We start from the raw sequence: 13,758 nt of genomic DNA on the forward strand, positions 1-13,758 counted from the left end.
TTTTGGAGATACAAGTCAAATTTAGAGTTGTCATGTTACGTTGCAATGAATGAAGAAAGAGAAATTGCAGGAAAAAACAAAAAATAATTGATGCGTATATGCATTATTTAGAGATAATGTAGAATATTTTACCCATCTAGTCCAAAAAAAATTAATATAGATAAAAATGACTCTAGTTCAAAAATATTCATCAAAAAAATTTGAAATGAATAGTAGATTTACGTTTTGGGAATCCAATGGCCGACACAACCTAGTGTTTTGGCCCCATTATTGACTGATAATTGTATCAGGCTTAGAAAAATAATTTTTTTTGAGTTTGGGAACCCAATTGCCGGCACCGAGGTACTTTTTTTAAATCATATCATACTGGTATACAACAATACCAGTATTTTAAAAAAAAAATTTGGGTGCCGGCCATTACAATCATTTTCGGCTCCCAATGCATTTTCTTTTACTTTGGAACGCTGATGGCTGAACTAGTGTATTTTTTTAAAAAAATTTAGGTGCTGGCCATGTAATGGTTGGCACCAAGTACAATTTTCGGCTCCCAATGCATTTTTTTACTTTGGAACACTGATGGCTGGCACCAGTGTATTTTTTATTAAAAATTTTTTTTTGGGTGCCGGAGTTCAATTTTCGGCTCCCAATGAATTTTTTTTTACTTTGGAACACTGATGGTCGGCATCAATATATTTTTTATTAAAAAAATTTTTTGGTACATGGCCAGCACCAAGTACAATTTTTGGCTCCCAATGCATCCTCTTTTACTTTGGAACACTGATGGGCAAACCAGTGTATTTTTAAAAAAAAAAAAAATTTTGAGTGCTGGCCATGTAATGGCTGGCACCAAGTACAATTTTCGGCTCCCAATGCATTTTTTTTTACTTTGGAACACTTATGGCCGGTACCAGTGCATTTTTTATTAAATTTTTTTGGGTGTCGGCCCCAATACAATTTTTTTGTCAAAGAAAAAAATTGTCTTCCAAATTTATCAGATATATATAGGTGTTTTGTCTTCCACTTGAGTTTTTTTTTGCTTTTTTCTTTGATTTATTAGCTGAAAATCGAGATTAAAAATATTAGTTTTTTCTTTGTTGAGAAGGAAGCAAAATTTTTTTAAGATGAACTCCCAAATTTTGTTTATTTATGTTCATTTCGATGGATAAATGATAAATACAACTGAAGAAGGCTGTGTATTTCAAAATTGGAAAAAAATAAGAATGAGATTCAACAAGCGTGTTCCGCTGGCGGATTTAAAATAAAAAATTACTACAAAGATAACAACCTATTATGAAAAGCAAATGTTGAGACTGTTTTATAAATTTTCAGTTTCAACAAATCCGCTCAAGTTCTCAGAAATGGAGCTTGAAGATGATGATGATATAGTGACAATGATAGCAATCTATTGCCCCCCTAAGATAGAAAATCCCAGCCCGGTTGAGTTATTCGCGGAGATAGCAGAACCGGATCCCATTCAAGTTGTAATTCCAGCAAACCAACGCTCTAGAATTGATTTTGATCTTAACGTCTCCTGGGAAGATCAGTCTGGTTTTGGACGGACAATTCAACTCTCGAAAATCCAAACACCGATGGAAGTTCGTATAACATCCCAAACTTGTATACTCATTTAGAGATCCATTTAGAAGTGTTGGCCACTATAGAAGATGGTGATGAAAGGTCCGATAATGATGGTTAGTCCCATTGTGATCCCAACGATGATTTCAGTGACCCTGGTTTGGATGACATCCTTGAAGACATAGATGAGAAAGGGCCGGTGGAGGGTGAAAATGCAAACCCCATTCAACCAGGAACACGGGCCTTGGTATAGTTATAAGAAATAATCCGGGGTCCTTCATGATCGACGTGGATCCTGATGTGACTTTTGTACGTGAGTTCCCAAAATATACAAGCATTGTGCCTGCTCACCTACTTGATGATGAATTCGATGATGAAGAGTTGTTCGTAGGACAACAATTCGATAACAAAAAAGGCTGTTTACATGCTATAAAACAACTTAGCTTGAAGTTCGGTGTGAACTATAAAGTAATGAAATTGACGCAGTCTTTGTACGTAAGAGAGTGTTGGAAAGCCTCAAGTGGTGGTAACTGACATGTTCGAGCCATGTTAATGTAGCGGACACAGATGTGGATGATAAGAAAACTAGAAGGTCTACACACATGCATATCTGCTCGTATGTCTCATGACCATCGAATGTTAGATGCAAAACTATAGGCAACTGCATCATCCTTTTGATGAAAGAGTCGTCTGCCATTCAAGTGTCGGTCCTTATTGCGAAAATGCAAGCTCGATTCAAGTATAAAGTGTCGTACCGAAAGGTATGTTGGGCAAAGCAAATGGCGATGCGAGAGTTTTATGGTGAATAAAATGAGTCATACAATGAGCTCCAAGGGTAGATAGCCAGGATGCGAGAGTATGTGCTCGAGACAGTAACTGATTTACAAACACTGCCGTATAAAGGCCCGGACGGGAGATAGAATTGGTAAACTAGTTTTTCACTGATTGTTTTAAACGTTCGAGTCTTTTCACCGATTGTTTTAAACGTTTGAGCCGTGTGTTAATGCTTTCCCTCATTGCAAGCCGATGGTGCAGGTGGACTGAACCTGGTTGTACAGTAAATACACACAAATACTCCTGATTGCTGTTGCACAAGATGGCAACTGAAATGTACTTTTGATTGCTTTCGCCATCGTGGAGTGTGAGTGTTTCGAGTCTTGGGAATTTAATTTTCCTCAAAAATATACGGAGGCACGTTGTCAGAGAAGAGAAAAATTGCCTTATATAAGATAGATCGAAAGGATTACTTGCTACGATAAGGCGATCGGGGGTTCCGTGAAGGTTTGTTTATTGCATCCGACACATCGCGGAAAACTTCCTCAGAGATTATAAGAATAAAGATTGGAAAAAAGAACTCGTGAACATGGGTAAAGAAATTTTGTTTGCATTTATTTCAAAATTTCATTTTCCAATTTTTTTCAACCTGTAAGTTTTTAAAATAATGATTTCAAATTGCATATGTAGCTCATGAGTTAGAACCGTGAAGATTCAGGTAGAGGTTAGCGAGGCTTGAATCTCAGATGTCATCTTTACCAACAGATCTCCGGACATGGTTGGGTAGCATGAAGAATTGGCAATGGACTCAAAGTTACGATGAGGGGTTTCGCTATAGGCAGATGACAACCAACCTAGTAGAGGCGGTCAACTCTGTATTAAGGCATACACATCATCTGCCGATTTCTGCTATTTTCTCGGCAACATTCTATAGGTTGGCCACATTGATGCCTAGGATGAGATTGAGACAAGCTAAGTAGATCGAGGTCGGGCATGTGTACGTTGAAGCCGTTCAAAAGGCCATGGCGGTAAATAGTCAAAGGGCATAAACAATGAACGTAGAATTGTATTCGCGCGACTTGGAGACTTTTCGAGTTCAAGAGTACATCGACCGTCATTCGGGTCTTCCACTTAGGTCGTACACAGTTGATCTGCAAAGCAGTCAGTGCGAGTACTGGTTATTTCAGACTCTTCAATATCCGTGTGCGTATGTTCATGCATCGTGTGTGAGATCAAACTTAAATGTTGATCAATTCATAGACGAGATCTACATGTTGCAACGTACATTGCATATATGGGGGAATAAATTTCCTGTAATCACCGATGTCTCAAACTGGGAAGTTCCACTGCCTGCTTTCCAGATAGTGCCTAACCATAGTCTCCGTAGACATCCTACAGTTCGACCACAATCTACGAGAATTCGAAATGACATGGACGTCAGGGAGATGGGCGAACCCAAACTATGCATTGTGTGTAAAGCATCTGGACACAACCGATCAACTGACCCACATCGTGTCTATATTTCCGGTTAATCATCTCATAATACCGGACTCTAAGATGACGAATGATATTCTACGACCGAATTTTCAGCCTGGGTCAACACTGAATAAACCCAAACCAAATAAAAACAAAAAAAAACCACAAGCCCAAATAAAAAATGGCCCAAACGGCCCGAAACCTTAACTGGTTTCAGCAGGAACTGAAACCTTAAGTTGCCGCTCCCTCTGCTGCCCATGTGCCTTCTTAGCGCGCACCACGCCCGAGGTCTGCCACCGCCAGCCAAGCCTTGCACCAAAACGACAAGCCACTCCTCTACCTTCGCCAAAGACCTGCAAACAAACACGAAAGAAGAAACAAGCAGCAAGAACAAAGGAAGAAACAGTAATAGAAATAGGAAAAAAAAGTGTAAAATCGGCTATAAAGGCCGAGGAAAAATGTAAAAAGGGGGACAAAAAAATCGAATAGAAAATAGAAAAATTTTATACAAAAAAAATCGAATAGAAAATAGAAAAAGTTTATACAGATTCAAAAGGTGTTTTTTTTTCTTCTACTCTTTTATTTTTTTTTCTGCTCTTTACTTTTTTTTCTTTCTTGCATCTCAAAAAAATAGAAAAGAAATATAAAATCAAAAAGGGAGAGGCCAGATCTTACCTTTCCGGGTGTTTACGCCGTTGTGGGGGGCCGAGGTTATCATCTCCGATGAAAGATGGCATTTTTGAGTTAGAGAAATCAAAAAGCCAAAAAATGGCCTTTTTAAAATTTTTTGGCCACCATGGACGGTGGCGCCGTCGCCAGTGACCGACGGCCGGTGCAGTGGTGACTCGCCGGAGTCTTCGCCAGATTCTGGGCTAAAAGGGAGAGCTTGAGAGCATTTTCAGAAATTTTTTGGAGAAAATGGGGAAAATGATTTTTTTACAAAATTTTTAACTTATATAGGGGTGATAAAACGACGTCGTTTTGGCTGGTGCTCAGAAGCCCCAAAACGGCGTCGTTTCGAGGCCGACCCGAGAACCGACCCGCTCTAGGCCAAGATCCGCGTGTTTTTATTCAAAAGGGCTAATTGCACCTTTAGCCCTTCTGCTTTGTAATGGTTTTGTAATCAAGTATTTTTGTTGTTTTAATTTTACCCCAAGATTTTTCTACGAGTTCAGTTTGGCCCTCGCTGAAGCGATGTAGTTTCGGGAGAAGGTAAAATTACCTTTTCAATCCCCCCATGTTATGCGTGTGTTCAAATTGGTCCCTCCCTTTCATTTTATTTTTATTTCGCCCCAAATCTTTGTCTTAGTATCCAACTTAGTCTTTTTTGTGTGTGTTATTTTGTTATTTTAATGATTAATTCGGTTTATTTATTTATTCCTTACTATTATATTATTATATTATGTTATTATTTTTGTATTATTATTGTCATTATATTTCTATTTTATTTATTTATCAAAGTTTAAATATCTTTTAACCTTATTATTATTATTATTATTATTATTTTGTTTTAAAATTTTAATATATTATTATCAGTATTATAAATTTATTATGTATTATTATATTAAATTTCTTCATATATTAATATTTAATTTCGTCATATATCATCTTATATGTTTTCTATGTAAATCTACTATAATATACATATATATATCTTATAATTCATACGTACATACATTTTTATATATATTTTATAACTTAAAACTATATATACATACATATATTCTTTTATATATTTTATAGTCTTAAAATAGACGCACACATCTATACATTTTATAATACATATGCACATATATTTTATAATTTATATATATACATATATTTTGTTATATTTTATAATTTTAAAATGTATATATAAACACACATATTTTTATAATTTTTTATAGTTTTATTTATTTATTTACTGTATTTTGTTTTACTTGATGTTTCTTGGTATATTTACATATATCTTTGTTGTTTTGCTTTTTAGATTTTATGATTTCCACGGACATATATATACATATTTATAATTTATTATTTTTATAATTTTGTTCATGTTTATTTTAATTATTTATTCACGTCTTTATTATTTAAAAAAAGAATATTTCAATCTAATTCATTCACGTATTTGTTATTCTGCATGTTATTAATTTGTCCTTTTATTCATTCATTTTATTGTTGTTGTTCTTATTATTTTTACTTACATCATCAATTGTTATTCCGTATATGATTTTTTACCCAAATTCATGAAAAAAAGAAGAAATAAAATTTTGAAAATAAAGGTAATACTCGGTATTTGGAATCTTCGAGAAGATTGAGCCCTAACGTATTGGGTTCCAATTTTTTTCGTGAATCTAAATAATCGAGAATGCTCTTTAATCAAAAAACATAAATAAAAAGCTCATTATCGGGAATTCAATACGTTGTGTCCTAACGCATTGGATATGACACATTGTTTTCTCAAGACGAGGATTTTTCAAAAAATAATAAAGGCAATATTCCGTATTTGGAAATTCGAGAAGTCGTGCCCTAACTTACTGGGTTTCGATTTTTCTCGCGTTAAACCTAAATTTAAAATTTAAATAAATGAGGTTTAAATAAAAAATAAAAGGCAAGCTTACTCTCAAAAATACGAGGTGTCGTGTCCTAACTTACTGGATGTGACATCTTGTTACTTCGAGATAATGAGGCATTTTCCATTTTGATTTATTCGAGTAATTTTAAAATAACACAATATAAAGAGGGATCGTATTTTTAAATTCTTTTCGAATTTTTAATTTTCAACACCAAGACATTAAGTAATCACCTAGGTACCAATTTTGGGCGTTATGAGGGTGCTAATTCTTCCTCGTACGTAACTGACTCCCGAACCCGTTTTCTAAAATTCGTAGACCAAAATCTTTGTTTTGATAAAATCAAATCGTTTATTAAAAACAACCATTTTCTAAGGTGACCCGATCACACTTCATCAAAAATGATTGGTGGCGATTCCCATTTTCGTTTTCATTTTCAAAATCTAAGTCGACCCCGTTTTTGTCAAAAAATGGTGTCAACAATATATTCAACTAAATGAAATGAGAAAAAATTAAATCTAAATGGAAAAAAAGATAGTTTAAATGAAATGAGAAAAAAAACATTAAATTTAAATGGAAAAAAAGATAATTTAAATGGAAAAAAAGATAATTTAAATGAAATGAGAAAAAAATAAATTAAAATGGAAAGAAAGATAATTTAAATGAAAAGAAAAAGAAATTAAATTTAAATGAAATGAGAAAAAAAATTAAATGAAAAAAAAAAGATAATTTAAATGAAATGGAAATGAAAATGGAAATTAAATGAAATGGAAATACAAATGGAATGAAATGGAAGAAATGAAATGAAAAAAAGAAGATGAAATGTCATGTTAGGCCAGGCTTGCGGTAGGCCTGGGAATCAGTGGCCGGCACTAGCAGACCTGTGAATCAGTGGCCGACACTAGTAGGACTAGTGTCTAGGATTTGACCCAATATTTCAAGTCTAAAAAAACAAAAAAAAAACCCTAAAAAATATGAAATGAGAATTTTTCTAATTTGAATAAAATTTAAAATTTTGTAATGGAATGATATTTAAATTGAGAAAATATTTAAATGACCCTAATATTGAGACTACTTCTAATTAATATGAAAAATATGAAATGAATTGAAAAAGATAATTTGAAATGAGATTACTTGTGATTAATATAAAGTTTTTTTGTATATTAGGAAAAAATAAATTTAAATGAAATAAATTACAATGAGAGAAAAATTAATATGTAAAAACGTAAATTAAAATGGAAAGAAAGATAATTTAAAAGAAAAGAGAATAATATTAAATTTAAATGAAATAAGAAAAAATATATTAAAATGGAAAGAAAGATAATTTAAATGAAATGAGAAAAAATAAAATTAAATGGAAAAAAATAATTTAAATGAAATGAGAAAAAATTAATTAAAATGGGAAGAAATATAATTTAAATGAAATGAGAAAAAACTAAATTTAAATGGGAAAAAATAATTTAAATAAAATGAAAATGGAAATGAAAATGAAATGAAACGGAAATACAAATAGAATGAAATGGAAGAAATAAAATGAAATGGAAATAAAAATGAAATGGAAAAAAGAAAGAAAGATGAAAGGACATTGCGGCAGGCCTGGGAATAAGTTGTCAGCACAAGTAGGCCTGGGAATCAATGGTCGGCACCAACAGGCCTAGTACCTAGGATTTGACACAATATTTTAGGTCTAAAAAACAAAAAAAAACACAAAAAAATATGAAATGAGAATTTTTTTTAATTAAAATGAAATTTAAAATTTTGTAATGGAATGATATTTAAATTGAGAAAATTTTAAATAAAATATGAAGAATTATAAATGACCCTGATATTGAGACTATTTCTAATTAATATGAAAAATATGAAATGAATTGAAAAAAATTGAATTGAAAAAGATAACTTGAAATGAGACTACTTGTGATTAATATGAAAAAAAATTGTATATTAGGAAAAGAATAAATTTAAATGAAAAATTAATGAAATTAAATGTTAAATGAATATGAAATGAAATGATGATTATGAAATGGAATGAAAGTTTAAATGAAAATAAATTATAAATTGAAATGAAAACAAAAACTGAAATGAAAAAAAAATTGAAATGAGAAATAATTAAATATAAATGGAAAAAAATTAAATGAAATGGAAATGTAAATGAAATGAAAAAAAAAATTGAAAGGGGTATTATGGACATGTTAGGCCATTATGGTCCCTCATCATAAATGGGGTACTTCAACCCAAAACTGCCGATCACCGCCGATAACTGTCGCTCTCTACCGATCGACGACCACCAATCACCTCCAAACACCTCCAAAAATCGTCGTTCACCGTCAACCATTACCGACCACTGCTGAACACTGCCGATCACTCCATGGATCCTAATCCTAATATTATTTTAAATGACAACAACCACATTGCAGCCTATGTGAATAAGGTAAACAAGAAGAAAAATGTCTCATTTTATTTTAAATATTCATTTAAAATCTTTTTTAAACGAGAAATATAACATTCTATATTACTATAAACGTAGGATCTGTATCGAATTGTGAGACCCCGGTTGCATGATCCCAGTTATTTTCCCGATCGAAGAGTTTTGTCGTATTTGAATGTCGCGGGTTTTGGGGTAGCTGCATACATTCAAATATCTGAGCTGGGGGCCAATTTAATATGGGCCTAGTTAAAAGATGGCGCCCGGAGACACATACGTTTCATCTCCCGTGTGGGGAGGTAACTATTACACTGCAAGACATAGCAGTCCAACTAGGGCTGTCTGTAAACGGCGAAGCAGCGACTGGGCTTGGAAAAGTGTTCGATATGTGGGGCACTTAAGAGCAGTTACTTGGAAGAGTACCCCCCAACGATAAGGAAGGATGATTAACCTATATTAAATTTACTTGGTTAAGAGAAAACTTTCAGCATCTTTCAAGCAGTCCAACGCAGATGGACATTATATGCATCACAAGAGCATTCATTCTGCAACTTATAGGTGAGATACTATTGCTGGACGTCAACCAAAATAAAGCCCACATCATGTATCTCCTTTTATTAGAGGATCTTGAGCTTGCTGGAAGATTTTGTTGTGGCTCTGTAGTATTGGTATGCTTATATTGCGAGCTTTGTCAAGCGACAAAGCCGGCTGCAAAAATAATGGGTGGTTGCTACCTTCTACTGCAGTTTTAGGCGTTATACCGAATGCCATTTCTAGTATCGGTGAGCCACCAACTGTATGTGTGGCCACTCGTGAATAGGTAAATATATTGTTCAATTTTGCCATCTATTTTTTAATTATATAGTATAGTATACTTATTTTTTCATGGAAAAAATAATCTGATAATTTATTCTTTTTTTAGATGAGCAACTGTACCGGGAATCGAACGATTGTTCACCGTACCTATGTACCGTATGATGATAAAGACTCATTCCGGGGATGGCATAAAATACGCTTTCGAATCTTTCTTTTTTAAATACAATAATTGCATAGAAAAATTAACTAATAACATTATGCAGTTTTTATGGATGCCATATGTCGGGAAAGAGATCACAGTGCTCATACCATTATGGGTTATCGAGCAGCAATAGCTGTTCGTGTCAAATATTCCGTTAATTCATTTCCATATGGTGGAGTGGCACAATAGAGGTCGTGTATTGAGCTAGTTCGATTGTGCAAACCCTATCTCGAACCCTCTTGTCGACATCAAAGAAGTCCACGGAATGGACAAAAAGGGTTCGGGTTGGGATGCTTTAAATTGGGCAGAAAACATGAACCATATATCTTTTTGTGGAATGATCGACATTCGAGGCACCCTCCCTTGTATGTCTTAGAGGGAGGGTTCTTTCCTACGCGCGAGTAGGCATAATGGTATATGGCACACGGAAAGTCCTTTATATTCCAAGGTCGTTATATGCTGATCCCGGAAGACACGTAACCAAAATCTTCCCGATGGCAACAGAGGAACGCACGATCCCGCCGTAACTGAGTTCTGCCATTCGGGAACACCGAAACCTATTTTGTCTTGAACCCCGATCTCGAGCCCCAATATGAAGCATCTAGCTCATCATCACACCACGCGGAGCCTGGGCCTGAGCCCTAGTTTCCTTCATTGTTTGAGGATATTTTTGGTAACGACCCCGAGCCTCAACATTTGACGCGGTCTGAATCGTCCTCAAACCTCCCAGAGATCGATCAGGAAGGACGTACACCTACTACTGAGGATATTTTTTCACCGACACCTTCGGTCACGCAATACCCCTTAACTCCCGATTATGGTGTATATGATTATACTACTTTTCTAAGTACACCGGACGGGACCGGAAGGATCGAGCAACTATCAAACGCCTCAGCAAGGTGCACGACATTGCCGACGGAGGCAGCCAAACTGTTACACACCAATGCCAGGGACGTCGCCGAGATCACGATAATTTTGATCTTTTTCTATGAATATTTACTTTATTTTGTAATTATTCTATTTTTAATATTAATTTAATTTCTGTAAAAATAATTATTTGTTTGAATAAATGACTTCGAAATATTTAATAAAAAAAATTCGAACAAGTAATAGTACACAACAAATTAAATTTATAGATACAATAAAATACAAACATTCTACAATGTTAATACACAAAAATATAAAATTCAAACAAAAATAATACGCACTAAATTAAATTTAAACACCCAATGAAATACAAATAGATGGGTTGTAACAGCCCGCTTTTAGGGTTAATCAGAACAGCGGTTTCAAGACCACAAATCTGAAGTCAAAATATTTATTTTATTATTTTATTATTGTTTACATCATGATATAATTATTGTGTGAAATTTTCGTAAAAAAAATTTACCATTTAAAGGCTTAATTAGGTAAAAAGGACTAAATCGCGTAAGGCGTAAAAGTTGAATTCTATAAGCTAAAAGCATTAGATAGTTATGAAATTTCAAATTTGAGGGTTTTATGTGGTAATTAACCCATTGGAGTTATGAATGGACAAATATGTGCTTTATTAATGAAAATTACAAGGTTAATTAATAAGGTTATAATGGTAATTATGAAATAAATTAAGTTAAATAATAAAAACATGGTGTCATCTTCACCATTTAATTTCCACCACCAAAAATACATGAAGAAAAACAGCCATGGATGAAGCTATATTCAACCTAGCTTGTGAGCTAAATTGTAAGTTCGTTTTTGTTCCTATTTTAATGATTTTTATGTTTTTGAGATCATTGCTTCGTAATCTAGCTAGCCCGTGCCTCTGAATTCAAAATTGTTAAAGATTTAACATGTTTCCATTGTTGAATTCTTAAGTAAATTGATGATTTATGATAGATTATGAATATTTGATGTTAGATTTTCATCTTTTATAAAGTGATTTTGGAGAAAAATGTTAATTTTGGACTAAATTGTGAAATATGGAATTTTAGTGGTTAAAATGTGAAATAAATTGAAAATATGGGCTGATAGTAATATATGGAAAATTCGGCTAGCTTGGGTTTGTGTTTAATTTCATGAAATTGTGATTTTATGTGATAAGGACTAAATTGCAAAAATGTGAAATTATGGGGGCAAAAGTGTAAATGCACTTTAAAGTAAATTTTGGATTAAATTGAATAGAGAGATAATTAAATAAGTTAATTTTGATATTATCTAGAATGAGAAAAGCGGAATTGGGATCTAGTTCGAAGGAAAATCAAAGTATCGGATTAGTCGACCTAAATTCATCGTTTCAGTGAATGAGGTAAGTTCGTATGTTCAATAAGAATTAAATTATACATGTTTAAATGCTTAATTGAGATAATTATGGTGAATGCTTAAATATTGAATTTAATTGTGATTACAATGCTTTGGAAATATTCAATGGAGATTCGACAAAGTAAAAGTCCTGGTTGAACCTTAGGAATAGATAGGATACAAATGTCATGACAATAGGGTTACCGAGATCACGTATAAGACCATATCTGGGATATGGCATTGATATGAGATTTCGTGTAAGACCATGTCTAGAACATTGGCATCGATATGTGATTCCGTGTAAGACTATGACTGGGCTATTGACATCAATACAAGATTACATGTAAGACCATATCTGGGATATGGCATTGTTACGGTACCATGTGTACAAGATCCCTGAGTATCCTTTAGTATTCCAATTGGTTCAACGGGAAAAGTGGATGAAACATGGTTATAAGTGATGATAAATAGAAAGAAAAGTATTCGTGACAGAAATCAACAAGTAAGTGAAAGTTGAGAATGAAAGTACAATCGAGTTAAGTAAGACAGGTACGTACAGAACCTATGTGAGAATCGAATGAAAGTGAATTGGTGAGTTCATACCGTATCATGTATATGAAATGAGAAAGATATGTGTTTAAATATGTTGTATACTAAAATGTGCTCATTTGGCTATATGGAAGTATGAATTGAATGTTATATGAGAATTAAATTAATTAAACTTGTGAAAGCTAAGGTTAGCTATGTAAGTGATTATGCAATTGAATTGTGAGATCATATGAATTATGTTATACTTTATGTAATTACTTAAATGTGTTTAGTTGCTAAAATGAGTTTATTAGCCGTATGAACTTACTAAGCTTTATAGCTTACTTTGTGTTATTTTTTCTATGTTTATAGTGTTTCAAAGGCTCGCTCGGGTTGGAAGTCGTCGGAGATCCATCACACTATCCAGCTATGGTTTCGGTACTTAAAAGATTTGAAATTTTGGTTAAGTGGCATGTATAGGCTAGTTGGTTTGTTAAGTGTATAAGTGATTTTGGCTATTGGTGCCTATATGATTGAAATGCATTGAGCTATGAGATTTGGCTTGTTTATAATGTGAGGTTTGATATGTAGATGGCCTTATAATTGGTATGTGATTGTGGTTATGTGGTAAGCTTTAGTAAAGTTATTGATGCATTAGTGGAAGTGTCCAAATTGATATTCACGATTGATAAATAATGGTATTTATGTGTTTGTTTATATTGGTATTGAGAGGTTAGATTGCAATTGAAATGATGAAAAAGGAATGGAGTATTTTAGGTTTAAAAGACATTGATTTACATGCCTTGTTAAATTGGTTTAAATGATGATTGTTTGGTTAAATAATAAATCATATCGATTTGCTATGTTTGTGGTTAGGCAAAAGTTTGTGTATGAATAGATGAAATGGTTGAATTGGTATGGCATGTTTGATGCAATTGTGGTTAATGTTTGATGCATGAATTCACAATGTTTAAGTTGCCTATTGTGTATAAAAATGGTATATTTTGTACTTGTGTAGGGTTGACTCTTATGGTTGGTAAATGACCTATATTCGTCCACACGGCTGTTCACTCGGGCGTGTGATGTCTGTTACTTAGAAAATTCTTAAAATTTTGAAAATTTTTATGTGTAACCAG

General features: G+C 33.3%; 1 protein-coding gene across 1 annotated transcript; it reads left to right on the plus strand.

Moving 5' to 3' along the window:
• Positions 1-3,401: 3,401 nt before the first annotated feature.
• Positions 3,402-3,881, plus strand: LOC105781685 (uncharacterized). The gene has a single exon (XM_012606202.1). The coding sequence runs from the start codon at positions 3,402-3,404 to the stop codon at positions 3,879-3,881; it is 480 nt and encodes a 159-aa protein (XP_012461656.1).
• Positions 3,882-13,758: the final 9,877 nt, after the last annotated feature.

Source organism: Gossypium raimondii, chromosome 13 (assembly GCF_025698545.1).
Source record: "Gossypium raimondii isolate GPD5lz chromosome 13, ASM2569854v1, whole genome shotgun sequence".
In the NCBI taxonomy this organism is placed as follows: Eukaryota; Viridiplantae; Streptophyta; class Magnoliopsida; order Malvales; family Malvaceae; genus Gossypium; species Gossypium raimondii.

What these genes read in the sequence shown, in the direction of transcription:
- LOC105781685 (XM_012606202.1), top strand. Translation starts at nt 3,402, where the DNA reads ATGAACGTAGAATTGTATTCGCGCGACTTGGAGACTTTTCGAGTTCAA.